The sequence below is a fragment of the Onychostoma macrolepis genome, chromosome 25 (assembly GCF_012432095.1).
Source record: "Onychostoma macrolepis isolate SWU-2019 chromosome 25, ASM1243209v1, whole genome shotgun sequence".
Classification (NCBI taxonomy): Eukaryota; Metazoa; Chordata; class Actinopteri; order Cypriniformes; family Cyprinidae; genus Onychostoma; species Onychostoma macrolepis.
In genome coordinates, this window is record NC_081179.1 from 33,425 (window position 1) to 51,632 (window position 18,208).

The following is an 18,208-nucleotide window of genomic DNA, read 5'->3' on the forward strand; positions in this document are numbered from 1 at the left end:
CCCCAGCCAGAGCTGTGGAGCCTTCATGTATTCAGCCTCAACAGGAGCTTAGCCAGCTCCCAGCTGTGAGCAGTTGGGAGCTGTACCATTTTAGAGGTGAGAGCGTGCTCTCGACTCCGTTCAGAGCCCAGGGGCCTCATTTATAAAGCGTGCGTATGCTCAGATTTGATCTTAGAGTGTGCGTATGCTTAAATCCACGCCAGTGCTCATATTTCTAAAAACTGTCTTTGACGTGGAAAAGTGCTTAGCATCACGTCAGGGTCTGAGCAGACATACGCACTTTTTCTTGTTGGAGTACTGCACGTTTTCGGAAATGTAAGCTGTTCATGTTAATGACATTAATTAAGAGTCATTTGCAAGGCAGAGAGCTGAAACTATTCATTTGCATGCAAGTTCAAGATAATTTGCGATTCACAGATTTCGCATCTGAAAGAGGCGCGTACGTGCGTTTTCTGTATGTACGTTCATTTTATGAATCACATGTACGCATATTCGAGAAATTTGAATTTATATGAATATTTTATAAATGAGGCCCCAGGTGATTACCTTTTTAGCCCTCCCTGTTGCAGAAGGCATGCAAGGTCTCAATTAACTGTGCCCAGTTAGGGTATTGAGAGTGTATTTAGAGTGCTTTAGCCTGTTCAGACAGTCAGAGCAGCTCTTCGTTTGCTTCGGAGGCCGCTCTAAAGGGCTGCCGGTTACAAAGCAGAGACTTTCTCGCTGGATAGTAGATGCCTTGGCTTATGCCTCAGAAGGCATACAATGCCCCATAGTTTGTAAAGGCCCACTCCACAAGAGGAATGGCCTCCTCCTGGGTGTGGTCCAGCAGGATTTCTAGTGGTGAGATTTGTGTGGCCTGCCGGCTGGTCGTCGCCGTCCACATTTGCCATATTTTACCATTTGGACGTCCCTGCCATGCAGGCATTGATTCTTTCTGTTTAATTGTCATTCTTTCCCCTTTGGGTAAAGTTGGTCATATCTGTGGTTCTCAGCTATTAGCTTGGGATACAGTGCGCTCATGCTCTTAGGAGTCCTTATCTTAGTGCTCCGAGGCTGGGCTCACAGAGCAGACTGTTCTGTATCTGCTCATAACGCGGCATAATTGGATGCATTTCCCATATGCGTTGTAGCGTTTGGACCGATCAGACACACATCTATTTGTTATATTTAACAAATAATCTTTTATGCCCCCTCAACCAACCAAAGGGCCAACTATGAGGGACTGTGGACCCTTCCCCCGAAATACATCTAACACCTAAGAAAGGCAGAACAGGCCTCTGGTTCCAAGGCAACCCATCAGATAACACTAGTTATCGCTCAAAGGAATGCGGGCAGAGCAACACTCACTTCATATCCCCTTAGGAAAGAGACATTATGCCATAAAAATGAACTCTTTAATTAATTCATAGAAAAACCTTTCTTTGAACAAACATGCATATCTTCAGGTCATTGTGTATATTATTACTGTTCTTGTATATGTTCTTGTGTATTGTATCCTGTTTTATGCATGCTTATGATAGATCACTAGTTAACATTACCTCACTTATACCTTGTTTGGTCTCTATCAATTCGTCTTCGGATGATCTAATTGAGAGTGTATATTATATGTTGATACCTATGCAACATATAAGTGTTCTAAGAATCTTTAATAGTTTGTATATCAGCTTTTTTGTATATGCAAATTACCATGTTCAGAGACAAAGAGTCGTAAAACTTTCCCTCCAAAAGTTCAAGACACCATTGGCTCTTTGACAACCCAGAGATGTGACCTCTATATCAGATAAAGCTCTCACATCAGTGATACCTCCCAGTCTGCGAATCTTTTAGATTCTGAGAAGATGAGGATGTGAGCTAGAACTCTTCTGGACCCTTAAGTTTTTGTGCCAGGCCTTGCAGCTTTGACTTTACATTCAACCAAAGGTCCTCAGACCTCAGCAGATCTCTTTCTTAGCTCTTTTTCACTTTCTACCTGGGAAGGAACTCCCAATCACCACCAAGCCAAAATAACATCTTTTGGAATTCATCACTCTTCAACCTGGAAGAACGGGATCGCGAGTCCAAAACCTTGAAACCATCAAGACTCGCCAACGACCAAGGCAGTGCAAGTATCGTTCATTTAACTAAACGAAACAGAGGTTCAGTATAAGTTATAAACCCGTTATAAACGGCGCTGATGGTTTTACCCAGGTGGTTAACTGACTCTGTCCATAACTGCATTCTCTGTTTCTCCAATGGCTTCATTCATCCACTTTAGCTCCCCTTTGCATGTACGCGTGAGTGTATGTTTTTTTCGTTTGTTTCTTTAGATTAGTTATGTGTGTTAGCGTTTAGTTAATAAAAGTTGTGTGCACAGATTACATGAGTTTCTGGTTCTGCCTTGCAAATTAATGTTTCTTTACGATTTTGACCCTCGCTACATGCTCTAATGCATTAATAGGAAAGTATTTTCTGTGGCCACAGAAATATCCTTTCTTAGAGTTGATATGACCTTACACTGAATGTTCGCTGGATGAACAGATCAGTTGATGGCAATTTAATTCTGCTACAGTTATTACTGTCAGCCGATATAAATAATTGTAATTAATCATAATGAATTTATTTGCTACAGTGTTCAACACAACGGTAGAGACCGTTCGATAGGGAATGTTCCGGTTACTGACATAACCTTGGTTCCCTGAGATAAGGGAATGAGCATTGCGTCACTTGCCGTGCTATAAGCTGCACACAAATCGATAATGAAAGTGATTCTAATGAAATGCCGCTCTGAGCCGACTTATATAGTGGTTGACTCCGCCCTTTCTGGGGGACTAAAGCACCATTGGTTTGTGCAGCTACACAAACATGAACAAATCAGGCTTCAGTAACAGAGTAAAACAGGAGTTATCTCAGGGAACCGAGGTAAAGTTAGAAACCGGAGCGTTTGTTCACAGAACTGTGTGAATGTTGTTACATGTCGTCATGCAGGCCTTCCCTATCCACCCAAATCGACAAAATTTCTGTTTGCGTGCAGGATATTAAAACTTGGCTTAACTCTAAATTTCTGAAACTAAATATGGAAAAAACTGAGATCATCATTATTGGTACTTCATCACTTACCACCAAAGTTCCCGCTGACTTTACTTGTGATATTACTGGTACTTTAATTACTCCATCTAGTATCGTTAGAAATCTCGGTGTTATGTTTGACCCATCTCTTTCATTTCAGTCTTATATTAACTCTCTCTCTAAATTAGCATTTTTTCACGAATTGTCCAGCTCCGTCCTTTCATTAGTACCAATGATGCAGAAACTCTCATTCACGCTTTTGTTTCATCTTGTCTCGATTACTGTAATGCCCTCTTCATTGGCTTGCCAGCTACCACTATTGCTAGACTGCAGTATATTCAAAACTCAGCCGCTCGTATTCTCACTCGCACCAAGCGTTCAGCCCACATCACCCCTATTCTAGCTGATCTGCATTGGCTACCAGTGGCCTATTGTATCAAGTTTAAAATTATCCTGCTTACTTTTAAAGCTTTGAATGGTCTGGCTCCTTACAATCTTTGCAATCTGCTCCTCCCCTATTCTCCACCACGTTCATTGCGGTCCTCTGATTCTCGCCTTCTCACCATCCCTCGATATCGCCTCTCTTCCATGGAGGGCAGATCGTTCAGTGTTGTTGCCCCTAAATTATGGAACTCTCTACCCAGATCACTGTGTCTTGCCAATAGCCTGTCTGAATTCAAATCGCTGCTCAAAACTCACTTGTTTTCAGAATGTTATCTTTCTTAGTTAACTTTTGTTTATTCTGTTTTATGTTGTATATTACTCTTTGGATTTCTGATGTTCTTTTCTTTCTGTTTACTGTTTGATGTTTTCCTCCCATTTCTGATGTTTATTGTAAAGTGTCCTTGAGCTCTGGAAAGGCGCTATATAAATACATTTATTATTATCATTTATTATTATTATTACATGTTAGGCAGAGTTGTGATCTTTCTTGATCTGTGTCCTGTCACTGTGTAATTAAGTTATAATTAAGCATTAGTAATAAACACCTAACCAGCAGAATCACTGAAGGAAAGAGGAACAACAAGGACCAAAATAATAAAAAATAGAGAAGAGATTAATAGAAAGTGATGAGTAGACAGCTGATTGGGTGGTTGCCTAGCAACATAAAAATGCAGTGCACTGCTCTTTTCTAAAAGAAAAGGGGGAAAAAAGTCAACCTAAATAAATAAATAAAGGCAGTGTGGTGTGCCTTGCTCATTTTCAAACCTGAAAAACACATTCTGTCAGATCAGGGTCTTACATACTACACATGTCCTGGAGTTGCAATGGACACAACAATATTAAGGATTTAAAAAGCACTAGTCTGTCCTGCCACAGCACCACAAACAACAAGGTCACTTTCAATAGATGCATTTGTAACTCATAACATCAGATATTGAAATGAACAAATTAAACAAGAAGCATTGGCTTCAGGAGGAGTCAAGACCAAAATGTCCTTCTATAAGTCAAAGTGACATCAAAAAACATTATTCCAACATAATTCTGAGTCTAAAGACTCTAAGGTTAAAAATGCCATAATCAGCTGCTGGGTCAATAACTCCACATGATGTTTCTCTGTCTCTGTCATTCACTCTGATTAAAGCGGTTTAAATGAGTGCATTGACTGACTGCTGTCTGTCACTGCACTGTAAATATATTTTCATGATTTCACAACATTTCACAACTCTTTTGTCAAATCAGCTCAGATTAGCAGATGTTGTTCAGATATCATACTACACTAGTCAACATTTGAAGTGGATCAAAACCTTTCATCAAAGTTGTCCTAAAACTAAAAATGCATTCTTGTCTTAGGACAACTTTGATGAACTTTTTTGATCCACTTCAAATGTTGACTAGTGTATTTTGAGTTTCTGTTGAATAATCTAATCTCTTTCCTTGTATCAACTCAAATGTTTAGTTTAACCATTACTGAAACTCAAATATTTCTTCAGCACTCAAGAATTGTTCTTGCTTTGTTCAGAGACTGACACTTCAGGAGTGTGTTTAAATGACCCTAGTTCATTTGTTTGTTTGTTTGTTTGTATGAGGAGTCAGGGTACGAGGCGGTTTCTCACAAGAAGCCCTAATGCATCTTAAGGAAGTCATCTTGGTGAAGAGAACACAAAAGCCAAAGCTCTAGGATCTGTGTCTCTTCTTCCTGCAGTGATGTGTTTGAGATGGAAGCAGTAATAAAACCTAAAGCACTGTGGAAACACTCTCAAGTAGTTTTGATTTTACGTTATTTCCCGTATCAATTCTGGCCTGTGTTGTTTGTAGACCAGAAGGAATTGTGAGTGATTCTTCAAATGATAAGTTGTGCAATGTGTGAGCGCTGTCGCTGATCTGTCGTGTAACGTCACATAGCAGCAGCTCGATGTACTTCAGACAGCTTTGCAGCGATAAGACGTGTTTGAAAAGCGTGCAGTTTTTTTTGTTTTTTTTTTAAAGAAAGTAAATAAAACAGGATGAAAAACTAGCAGTCTCTAATACTGTATGTAGTTTTCAACCAATTTATGACCAAGACCGAGAAATTGTCACTGTGAAGTGTGAATGAAATTTGAGCTTGTTGTATAATACACCAATCAATGGTGCACATGAAGAATGGACATCAATGAATTATGATTTTTTTTTATATATGTAATATGTGGAGTTTTACTTGAATAGACACAGTGGCTTTGGTTTTTAATCAGAAACTGGGATCGTTTGGTTTCTTTTTTCTGATATTTGGTTTTTAATCAGAAACTGGGATCGTTTGGTTTCTTTTTTCCATAGGCAATCACTGAAAGAGTCATATATGCCCTGCAAGCAAGTTTCCTAAAAGGTGTTGTAGACAGACAGCGCTCACAATTATGAATGTGCTGGGTAGTAACTGATTACATATCATCTGGATTATGGAATGAGATTCCATAAATTAAGTACTTGTCATTAGACTACATTACATTTTAAAATGCTCATCAGATTACAATTGCTGTTTTATGGATTATATATTATTCACACAATGGCAGTACATTATTTATAATTGATTCAAAATTTTGCTTTCTAAAAGCCCTATTGTCACAGCATTCAGCTTGAACTATATTCACAACTGTCATGTAAATAAATCTGCAACCCAATAATTGAAACAAATAATTACTCAAGTTATTAAACACGGACGTGAGGAATCAACAATCCCTGCTGGATTCAGTTCAATTCAATTCAATTCATGTTTATTTGTATAGCGGTTTTCATGATACAAATCACTACAAAGCAGCTTTACAGAAAATTAAAGTTTCTACATTATATTTAGTAGCTTATCAGGTTTATAAGCTACTACGAGAGCGAGAAACACACAGCAGACGAGTTTGTTTGTTTGGTCTCTATAAAGTTTAATTGAAGACTGAGTTGAATGAAGCAGGTAATAACTGACAGGTTAGTCTAGTTAAAGAGTCTGACCTGTTGTTGAACTGAACCAGCGAGTATGACGATCAGTCCATTCAATCCCATCATGCATCTGGCCTCTGAATAACTGCAGGCCGCTAAAGCTCAAGGCATCCATGCATTTGGCAAAACTCTCTCACGCAGACGAACATCAGGAGCAAAAGCACTTAGTGGTGGTTTAAATGAGGAGAAACTTCAGCTCAAACACATCAAATCACATCAATTCACTGCTTCATTACAAACAATCTGATCCTGACGGAGTTTCTCAAAGACGAGTAAAACCTTCAAATCCTGACCAATAAAACAAAATCTACACATCATCAGATGAACGGCAGATCATATTATCTGTTCATAAAGGAGCATGTGACATACAGATGCATGAGTTAACAGCATATAAATCATATATTCCAGCAAACACTCCAGTATCAAACTCACAGAAATGATTTTTGCACCAACAGATGAAACTGTGTGAATATAAACAGACTGAAATGTTCAATCATCATTTAAAGTTAGCAACTGTAACAAACATTATTATGAAAATAAAACAACGTTAAATGACATTCGTCACAAATCACCTGCATTTGACACACGGATCTGAATGATACAGTCAAAACAAAAGCGGTTTGTGCTCAAGAATCGTGATTCTGCTTTTGTTATGTGGTTATTAATGAACGTATTTAATGTTTATGAATGTTTCACCATGTAACTGAATCTGATGCATTAATAACTCAATGAATCTGTGTTCACCAGTGCTGGCTAGATTACTGTTACTGATTACAAATTACATCATAAAAACTGTAGTCAGTAATGTAATCTAGATTACTTTTGACCTAATTTGTTTATAGATTTAAATTAAAAACGATCAATAAACCGACATTAGAGAACATGCAAATATGTTGTTAAGTTATTTGAAATATTAACTATAAATCTCAAGTAAATATTCAGATGGGTTAAACACTAATAAACATGAAAACAGTAATGACATGGACAAAGTCTTCCAGGTTTTAAATATTTATGTCAGTTTAATATCGGCAGTGTTTAGTAACTTGCGTAATTATTCATGTCATACATATGAGAATAACTAAATTATAAATAATGTAATGCCATTGTGTGAATAATATGTAATCATGTAATCCATAAAAAAGTAACTGTAATCTGATTACAAGCATTTTAAAACGTAATATCATCAAATTACAAGTACTAAACGTTTGGAATCTGATTACATGAGCCAGATTACATGTAATCAGTTACTACCCAGCACTGGTGTTCACTAGGACGTGTTCAGTGTGAAATCACATTAAATCTCATTAAAACACAAATGCATTCGCAGTATTTGTTCATCTACATCAGCTGATCATATTTCATAACATTTCTGAGATTGAAGCTCGTAAACGAACACAAACTCAAACAAAAACGTCCATTTTCATTCCGCCGCTGATGTTCCTCACATGAACCCAAGACAGATATTAAAATTATACCCTAATTTCAAAATCAATAATCTATCACAGATATGCTAATATAAAAAAACAGATACAATGTTGAATAGACGAATATCTTATAAATTATTGCATATATAATAATCCTCTAAAAGTGAATGAATGCTGAATGGAGTTGAATGTGAATTGTTGGTTTGCTTTGACTGTATCCGTCCACAGAAATAAGAGAAAGCCACTGATCGGACAATGACATAAAGACAAACGTGAGACGCTGATCTGTCACCAAAAGACACAGGAAGTCTCACAGCAGCACTTCCTGTTTCCGCTCCGTTTGGACCAATCAGCGCTCAGTAAGAGATCAGAGTGTGAGATGTTGTAAGGCATATTGAACCGTTCAGACATTAAACACACACTCTGTCCTGAATCTCCAGTCTTTTGTTCTCCAGAGCCGCGTGGACTCTGAATATTAGTGGGTTTCATCCTGTGAGAGTTCAGCTTCATTGAATCAGGATGAAACTACATTCAGAGAATCAAACTCAACAGAACCGTGAGGAGAAGCGAGAAGAAGCCGAGAGACGGAGACGCCAGAACGGCCGCACCTGCAAAAACATCACAAAACACTCTTATTTTACTCACTGACACACCATTAGTGGCTTTATTAATACATTTCACTTTCATTTTAGTCATCTTTATTGTGTTTCTTGCTTTTTGGCTTGATTAGATGGGGACTTTCAGTAATTTATCGATATGATCGCACTGACTGACGCCATTGGTTGAGGACAAAACTTGAACTGAATTAAGCTGGATGATGCACTATTCTCTTTGTATAAAGCACTATAAAGCTGATTTGACTTGATTTGTGTGTTTTTGTGATTACTCCGAATCAAAAGAGACCAAACTTGTGTGTTTTGGCCAAACTGTTCAGAAGATATAGGTATAAATATCAATTATTTATATCTCCTGACCAGTAGGTGGCGCTGTGCTGAAACTGCTCATGAATGCTCAGTTCTTAGTTATTATAGCACGTACCAAATTTGGTCTGACTACGATAAAGCGTTGCGGACAGGGGGTCATGCACTCATGATGTTTGAGGGGGCACGGGGGGGTGTTATGCATGTCATGTGACACACAGCATCCCCACGATAGCACTTGTAGGCTTATGTTTTATTTTTTTCCTTTTTATTCGAAATATTTCCAAACGTGTTACGTTTCTCAAATACTCCCATTAAAATCACTGAAGCTGTTTGCACTATGAAATGAATATCTTACATTCGTAAGCGATCAAGTGAACAAAACACAGAGTTTCGGTAATGATTCATCTGAACGTCTCTGATTGGCCATTGCATTCATAAACTCAACAGAATCGTGTGTGATTGATTAATGCAGCACTGTACAAATGCTTCTGTCTCTGGCTCAGTGCCAGCCAGTGAACCCAGATTTAAATTTATCAGCTGATGCTGTGCCGCACTGAACGATCTAATCACACCGGTGTGATTGTATCACATATAAAAAATATTATTCTGCATTTTTTTTGTCTTTTGGAAGCTGCATTCAAAATCTACTTGGCTCAGAAATCACTCTGAATGGGCATGACGCCTCTGGTTGCGGAGATATAGCCTCATGTCCATATCGGTGTCCTCTTTGCCAAATAAGAGAAGGACTGGGTCTGTCAAAAATATTTCAAAAACTCATTTCCAGCACGGTCTGAAGATGATCTGAACTAGATTTGGTGAAATTCAGATGAACTGTCTAGGATGAGTTAGAAAAAGAGGAGTTTAAGAGGAAGCTTAAGAAGTTATTAGTATAAACATGAGTGCAAGAGGGTTTGAGTTACAGACTGTGGTTAATGTTGATACTGTCCACTATCTGTGTGCCAGACTTCATAACTTTATGGGGTCCCACAGACTTCCAGAGAGGAATTAAGAAAACTAACGATTACATAAGGAGCTTGACCGCTAAATAGCACAACAAACTGCTTTTGATTTTCCTCGTTTGTAAGTTACTTTGCATAAAAAAGCATCTGCAAAATGAATAACTAGAAATTTGTCTAGTAGAATATTGTGTTTGGAAGTTTGTTTTAATTTCTATTCTAAATTTAGCTTTATTTTATTAATTTTGTGTATATGTTATTTGTGTGTCATTGCTAAGAAAAATACTGAAAGGACAATAACATATAATCTAATCTACATGTAAATGTGATAATAGTCATGTTGTGAGTCGCAATACTTTGAAAAGTCAAACATCTACTTTTTTGCTATCTGTTTATGCTCATGTGGTTACTTGTATGCCATGTTGTATCAGGATTATGTTCATTCAGAACATAACTGAGTGAAACCCAAACATCATCTGAAGTCACATGATCATCTGTGTGTTTTTCTGAGTGACAGCTCCATCTACTGGTCATTCATGAGTACCCCAGGTCAACTTAAGATCATCTAAGTGTACTCAACTGTGCTATTTTGAGACACCATGAATATGAACTAAAATGCACTTTTAACATACTATCTTTGTATTTAAAAAATGTATTTAGTTACCACTTGTAGCACACTTGAACCCCTCTTTCATACACTAGTACACTCAAGTGTGCTACAAGTGGTAGCTAAATACATTTTCTAAATACAAAGATAGTATGTTAAAAGTGCATTTTAGTTCATATTCATGGTGTCTCAAAATAGCACACTTAGATGATCTTAAGTTGACCTTAAGAAGTACTAAAGGATCATTTTTAGTATATTAAGTACAAAATTAGTGCGCAAAAATAGAGCACTTTAAGTACATTATGGAAGTGCACTTGTTTTTCACCTGGGACATCATCACAGTGAATATCATCATCATTTGCTTCATGTGAGCGGCGTTTGCACTGATTATATGTATATCCTGAATGCAATGGATAAAAGTATCTGCATAAATACATGTATAAATATCAAGACAAACTGCTTATGAATTTCCTCATTTGTAAGTCACTGTGCATATAAGCATTTGAAAAAAAAAAAAACCTGTAAATTTGTCAAGAAGGATTTAGTTGATTTCCAAATGTTGTTTAATTGTTTTTTTCATTATTTCTATGTCATTTGTGAATCATTGTGGATGATGAGTCCAAGAAAAATACTAAATGGACAGTAACGTATAACTTAACATCATAGCAATCTTGTGTTTCTCAGTTTGATGGACTTTGATGGGCATACAAACCATCAACTACTTTTTTTGCTATATTCATTATGCATGATCGTGTGGTTACTTGTACTTTATCTTCTATCGGGATTATGTTCATTTAGACTAAATCATCTGTGTGTTTCATGAGTGACCACTCCATCTGCTGGCCGTTCATGAATTCTTCACTCATCTGCTTCATGTCAGGCAGTGTTTGCACCGATTAAATCCTTTTTTCGAATGAAATGTGATTTGCTTTGAATAAAAGCATCTGACAAATGCATAACTACATACAAATGAATAATTTTGTCATTATATTTTTAAGTCACTTTAGCATTAAAGCATCTCCAAAATCTCCTAAAAAGACCGTAATGTCCTCATGCTCTAATGTAAATGTGGTTTTACCTGCGATGCGCACTTGTGCGACGGCTCCGTCTCCTCCCTCGCTGTGAGCACGCACCTCCACCAGGTAATCGCCCTTCTTCATGGGCAGATCGATGGACTGCTTCACTGTGGTGTACAGCATGCCATTGGGCTGCCCCTCTGGCCTGTACAGGACCTGAGTGAGAACAGCACAACATCAAGAGCTGACTGAACCCACGAGATTTACAAACGAGACACACATCTCTATAACACCAAAAAGCAGGCCACTTTGTGCAGGATTCAGTGAAGCCAAGAAGAAAAATACTGCTAAACCAGGGACAGAAATGAACTTTTCCATTAAGGAGTGATATTTACCCCCTTGATAAACTGATTTCCAGGGGCTTCATGTGGACAAAATTCTTCATTTTACTCAATAAATGCAGTTGGAATATTAAGCCACTCTAGGGTTGATACCAGTCAAAAGAAATCGATATTTAGATGGATTTACACAGACTGTTTAATGCAGCTCAGAGATGCAATGAATGCATTTACATTGCAGTTACAATTGCATGTATAACCTTATCAGATTAATGTTTTAAATCCAAAATGTACTCAATATAGAACTATGAAATTATATTTTAACCACCACATATGAAAATATAACCACCACTTAGTGTTGGCAAATCACACAGTATCTTTGATGTAAATCCCTGATTTACTAATTTAACCAATTCATTTAAGAATGAAGCAAGGGCTATTTCTGCCATAAAATAGATATGCTAAAAATAGTAAGAGTAATACTGTGTACTAGTATGCATTTTGTTTGGTAAGAGAGCGTGGTGCTTCAAAATCGGCCTGTCCAATGTGAACCCAGACAGATGGCCAAACTAGCAGCAGATTATATTTGAAACATTTCTGTATTTATAAGGGTCTTAGAGTATACTGTCCACATTCAGGCTCTTGAGTAACCTGAAATCTGCTCCGCAAATCAGTTTCCAGTTTTGATTCGGCCTGTAATGTTATCAACACAGTTTTAAAAGAACTGTTAAACATGGATGTCTGACATTATGTCTTCACGAAAAGCCTAAAATATTAAATGTGCAGCTACAGCCTAACGTTAAATTGATGTTGAACGTCAGTCTCGCTGGAAACTTCTATGAAACTTAACCTGAAGGGAGACAGAAAACCCATCCAAAACCAAATATTTCTGAAGGCTTAGAGTCGTACCTCTAAAACAATTACATATAATCCCTCATGCTTCAGCTCATATTTAATGAGCTATTCATATGCATGTTAACATTTACCTTCATGAATCCAGTAAGACAAACACACTAAAACAAATTCAGAGACACTGAGCAGCAGGTAAATGAAGCATCAAGAGCAGCTTGATCAGTTTAAACACCTCTTTACTGTGTTTTTCTGACCTTATATCCCTCCACCGTCGACTCGTTGGCCAGCGGCTCCACCTGCTCCCAGGCGATGTTGATCGTCGTGCCGCTGTAGTTCATCTTTGTGCCAATGATTTTAGGAGGCCGACTAGGGGCTGAGAAAAAAAACACAGTCAGATCAGAAAATAACAGTAACATAAATGCCAATTATTTATTTTTAACATCACATTTTCTCTTTTTTATCCTCACACTGTAAAGATGTGTCCTAAAATACTCCTCCTATGGGCTCCTTTCGGACTTACGTGCTTTCTTGGTGTAGATTTTGTGGCGCTGGCTGGCAGGTCCGTATCCGGCGCCGTTATACGCCCGTACCTCGATGAGGTAATGTGAGTTGGGCTTCATGTTGTCCAGACGCGTGTGGTTCTCTCGACTGGGAACCAGAACACGCTGCGCAGACGCCTCGTTCTCCACCGACTCCCTCCAGTACCGGACCTGAGAGAAAACAGGCCAGAAATTAACACACTATTATAGTTTTTATTCATATTTTAAATTAGGATTTATTTTTTTTTATTTTACAGTTATTTTTTATTTGAAATTTTAGTAAGTTTGTTGTTTTATATATTTTTAATTAGTTTACATTTTATTTAAATGTCTGTATAGTTTTTATTAATGTTTATTTATTAGCTTTAGTTAACTTAGTTTTAGTTATTTTAGTACATCAAGTACAAACTAAATGAAAATGAGAAATGTTGCCTTGGCAACTAAGCTGAAATAAAAAGTTTACATTTTTTTATATTTTATTTGAATGTTTTTGTGGTTTTAGTTTTAGTTGACCCTGTCTGTATAGCAACAAAAATAATATAATAAAATATTATCTTTAAAATAAATAAATATGAATAATTTAGTGCTGTCAAATGATTAATCGCGATTAATTGCATCCAAAATAAAAGTATTTGTTGACATAATATATGTGTGTGCTCTGTATATTTATAGGCACACATGCATGTATATATTTAAGAAAAATGTGTTATGTTAATATATAAATTAAATTATATGAATATAAATATAATGTAAATACATGTAAATATTTTCTAAATATATACTGAATGTGTGTGTATTTATATATACATAATAAATAAACAGTACACACACATATATTATGTAAACAAAAACTTTTATTTTGGATGCGATTAATCGCGATTAATCATTTGACAGCACTAGAATAATTCCAATTTATTTATAAATAATTTACACAATAAACCCCCCACCCCACTTTTTCCTCTTTAAAAATTCTTGCCAGACTTTGGAAATCACTTAATTTTCTTCCTACATTTATATATTTTAAGTGTTTTTTTCTTCTTTTTTTAAAATCAATATAATTTTTTATTCATTTTTATTCCATATTTAGTTTGTTATTTTAGTAATTTTTATTCATTTAAATGTTTGTTTTATATATTGAAATTTACTTCAGTTACTATTGTATTGTAAGTAATGAGAAGTCAGTTCACGATAATGACCCAGCTGCTAAATGAACAACTTTAAACAACAGGAAGTACATCAGCAAGTGAATTTGAGACGTGTGATAGTCTGATGTGATTGGCTCATTCTGAGGTTAACAGTGAACTAGTGCTTTGGTACCTGGTATCCTTCAACCGTCTGCAGCTGAACAGGCACCCAGGACACGACGGCTTCTGTGGCCGACAGCGTCCTCGCCTCGATGATGGTGGGAGCTTCCGCAGGAACTGAGATGGAAACACACATCAGTAAGGTTGCTAGTTCATGTGGTTTAATTCTGTAAATCTGCAGCCGTGTGTCACCCACCATCCTGAGCGGAGTAGATGAAGGCGCTGATGCTGAACGGCCCTTCGCCCTGACTGTTGAAGGCCTTCATCTTCACCTCAAACTTGGTGGATGGGGGGATTTTCGAGTCTTTGTGGACATACTTTTGGGCCTGAGGATCGGTCACCGTCACCCTCATCCACTCAGGGTCGTTATGAGGCTTGAACGCGATGATGTAGCCAAAATTACTGCCGTAGTAGTACTGCGGCTGGACCGGCTACAGAAGCAAAACACATCAAAACAGTTTTTGGTTTTAACCGAAGGCAAGATAGCAAAGGTGAATAGAGTAAACACTTAAACTAATATATATCACCTTACTTCCCCAGCTGATCAATCATGATACATTAATACATGTTGCATTACAAGTTATGTTTAAATATACAAATCAAATGTTGTTTAAATATAAAAATTATGCATTATCATTACATAATCTGTTTAAAAAGTCCTTGATTGATTTTGCTGATATACTAGAGTTTTTACAGATGGGGTTTTGGATTTCTCTTTTTATCAGTAAATACTATCAACAGACAGAAAATATTTTCACCATGTTTTCAGGAATAAAATGTTGTATAAATCAGTGTGAATGAAATATTAACAAACCCCTCAGTAAAAACCTTCAGAATATAGAGAGGAATAAAACTCTAAGTGTTGGTGTATGTCAGTGCTTCTGGAGTGGAGAAACAAACTCATTACCTTTAAATATAAGCATTATCGCCATGTTTTTCGGTATAAAATGTTGTATAAATCAGTGTAAATGAAATATTAACAAACCCCTCAGTAAAACCTTCAGAATATAGAGAGGAATAAAACTCTTAAGTTTTGGTGTATGTCAGTGCTGCTGAAGTGGAGAAAAAACTTACAAATATTGAGTGATTAAAGATATGAATTTAAATCTACAGATGCAAATAGATAAAGTTCAATAAAATAAGCACTTAAATGTGCAATTTAGATCACTTTGAAATTGAAATTGAAAGAGAATTGCTTTTTGCTGTTATTTGGAGAGGGATTTTTCTGATTTCTAGAATATACATGACATCTTCTTCATGTGAGAAACATGAGCACTGTACCGTCCATGTGATGGTGAGCTCACGACTGGTTCCTCCTCCTCCACCGATGTCTGACGGAGCCACAATAGGACCTACAGAGAGAGAAATTACAGTCATTATGCTTGCTAAGGCATTCCTATGCAATTACTAGTTACTATGGTATTCTAGATGATTCCAGTGGTGCCACTGTATGTTGTGGGTGATTTCCCAGAATGCTGCTGGAGGACTTACACACTGATGCTTAATACTTAGTGTGAGTGGTTTAATCAGATCACTATCAGCAATAGTACTACTGAGGATTGACATAAACATAATAATACTGTCACGAATCTGGTCTATGAACTTCCGTTCACTCACCACATTGACTCTCACACCACACATCACATTGGACTCCATTTCCCATCATTCATTGCACTGATGACACATACACAGCTGATTACACAGATTGCACATACACAGCTGAATGCTCTGATCACACAGCTGTCACCAATCACACGCTCATCTAAGAGCTATTACATACACTACATAAAACACTCTCAGATCCTGATCTAGTTGCCGAGTATTGATCTGCGTATAGCTCTCTTCTAGTGTTAGCTGCTTTACCGAGCCATTCTGTGTTTCTGTTTATACTCCAGTATTGTTCTGCATTTATCATTCACCTAGTGATAGCTGCTTTACTGAGTCTAGTCTGCATTTCATGTTAGTCTTGTCATCTCGTGTTGCCTTGTTTTCCTGTTCCCTGACTCTTGCCTGTGTATATTGGATTAACCCTTCGTCTTTCCGTTTGGACTCTGTTCGCCCCTGCTTGGACTATTACTCATGTTCTTGGATTACCCCTCTTGTCTAAACCCTTTGGATATCGTTCGCCGATCTACGACCCACACATGCCCTCGGAATTCTCTTGTGTCTTGTCCTCAATATATCAGTTTGCTACTGTTTGAACTATGCCTGTTAGGACCATGTCTCTGTCTAATAAAAGCCTTCAAATCGATCCGCACGTCTCACGTCTTGTTTGCCCCGTTTCAAATACATTCAAAAACTGCCTGTTTGGACCTGGTGGAACCTAAGCTTATTAAACATGACTGCTGATCATTTTCAACAAAGGAAAAGGAAAAGGAAAAGGAAAGGATGTGACGTGACGTGGTCAAGTATGGTATCCCATACTCGGAATTTGTGCTCTGCATTTCACCCATCCAAGTGCACACACAGCAGTAACTGTTATTACCATGTTTTTACTACATTTAGCCCCCTTTTTACTCCATTGAAATTAACAGAATTGAATAATTTATTTTTTTTAACTTGTAACTCAAATGGACTGCTCAAAAATAGTCCAGATTTATGAAACCTACATTTTCTAATAAAACTACATCAATATTAGCCTGGAATGCTTTAAAACAAAATATATTCTTTTCACTTGCATAAACTTTCATTTTATCATGAAAAGGTTCTCCACGCTGCAATGGTTCATCAATCGGTGGCTGCAGAGTCAAATGCGGGCTTCTTCTTTTCAAACCTCTGTCCTTTATCAAATTTGGTCTTTGAACTTTTGCTCTGCACCCCGCTGGGCTGTATTTCATTTGATATAGTTCATTTGTTATGCCAGTTAAATCTAGTGTGTTTACAGTGTGTTGTTTATTAGCAGAATCTAGTTCTAAATGTGTGTGAGAGATGTGGAAATGAGGCTAAACATATTAGTATTAGTACTAGTATTAGTAATATAGTATTTTTGAGACACATCTACATTTTCAATTTAAAAAAAATAACTGATATGTATTTTGATAGTCTTTACTCATTTCCAAAGTTTGCTTCCTGATCTAAAACCTTGAAATTGTTATGCATTGCTTCCATATCAAACGGGCTGAATGCAGTAGCTGGGTTAAACAAACACACTAATGGCAATAAACCGCAGGTGATTATTTCCGCAGATGAGGACGGAAGGAACTCACTGGCTTCTCTGGTGGTGATTTTGGGCGAGGGGTCACTCGGGGGTCCGGTGCCCAGCGTGTTGGTGGCGATGACCCTGAACTCATACTCCGTCCAGGGCGTCAGATTGATCACGTTGGCCATTTCTGCATTTCCCTCCACATTCACTGGAGCTGAAGACACACAGAATCACTGGATCAATACACAGACTCACTGGGACCGGTTTAGATCTGAACTAGTGCTCTAGTCAAGATGACTATCAAATTAAATAATCATCTCAAATGTGCAGAAAATCATTAATATATTAATTATACATGCATTCACATACATGTCAACACTATATTGATGTACTCACAGGTGGAGGCGTCTCTCCAATCCTGCAGCGCTCGCACGTCTCTGTACTGCACGCCGTATTTAGAGATGGGACTCAAGTTATCCGTCCCGTGACTCCAGGTCACCCTCACGCTGCTGGCCTTCACATCATCCACACGCACCCCTCCGGGAGGACCTGGGGGACCTGAGAATGAGGGGACACAGGAGCTACTGATGTAAAAACAATCTGAGATACGGGGAACATCAGCAGCTCAGCTCATGGAAACTTAAGCTTTATGTGAAGATA

General features: G+C 37.5%; 1 protein-coding gene across 2 annotated transcripts in view; it reads right to left on the minus strand.

Moving 5' to 3' along the window:
- Positions 1 to 6,206: 6,206 nt before the first annotated feature.
- cntn1a (contactin 1a) overlaps positions 6,207 to 18,208 on the minus strand; it is a 66,904-nt gene continuing 54,902 nt past the window's right edge. For both annotated transcript variants that reach the window (XM_058767663.1, XM_058767662.1), the window contains exons 16-24: positions 17,945 to 18,106; positions 17,613 to 17,762; positions 15,688 to 15,758; positions 14,603 to 14,837; positions 14,420 to 14,523; positions 13,084 to 13,273; positions 12,818 to 12,936; positions 11,436 to 11,589; positions 6,207 to 8,479 (exon numbers count right to left, since the gene is read on the minus strand). In XM_058767663.1, coding sequence (XP_058623646.1) covers positions 8,403 to 8,479; positions 11,436 to 11,589; positions 12,818 to 12,936; positions 13,084 to 13,273; positions 14,420 to 14,523; positions 14,603 to 14,837; positions 15,688 to 15,758; positions 17,613 to 17,762; positions 17,945 to 18,106 — 1,262 coding nt within the window. In that variant the 3' untranslated portion in view covers positions 6,207 to 8,402. The remainder of the gene's footprint in view (positions 8,480 to 11,435; positions 11,590 to 12,817; positions 12,937 to 13,083; positions 13,274 to 14,419; positions 14,524 to 14,602; positions 14,838 to 15,687; positions 15,759 to 17,612; positions 17,763 to 17,944; positions 18,107 to 18,208) is intronic.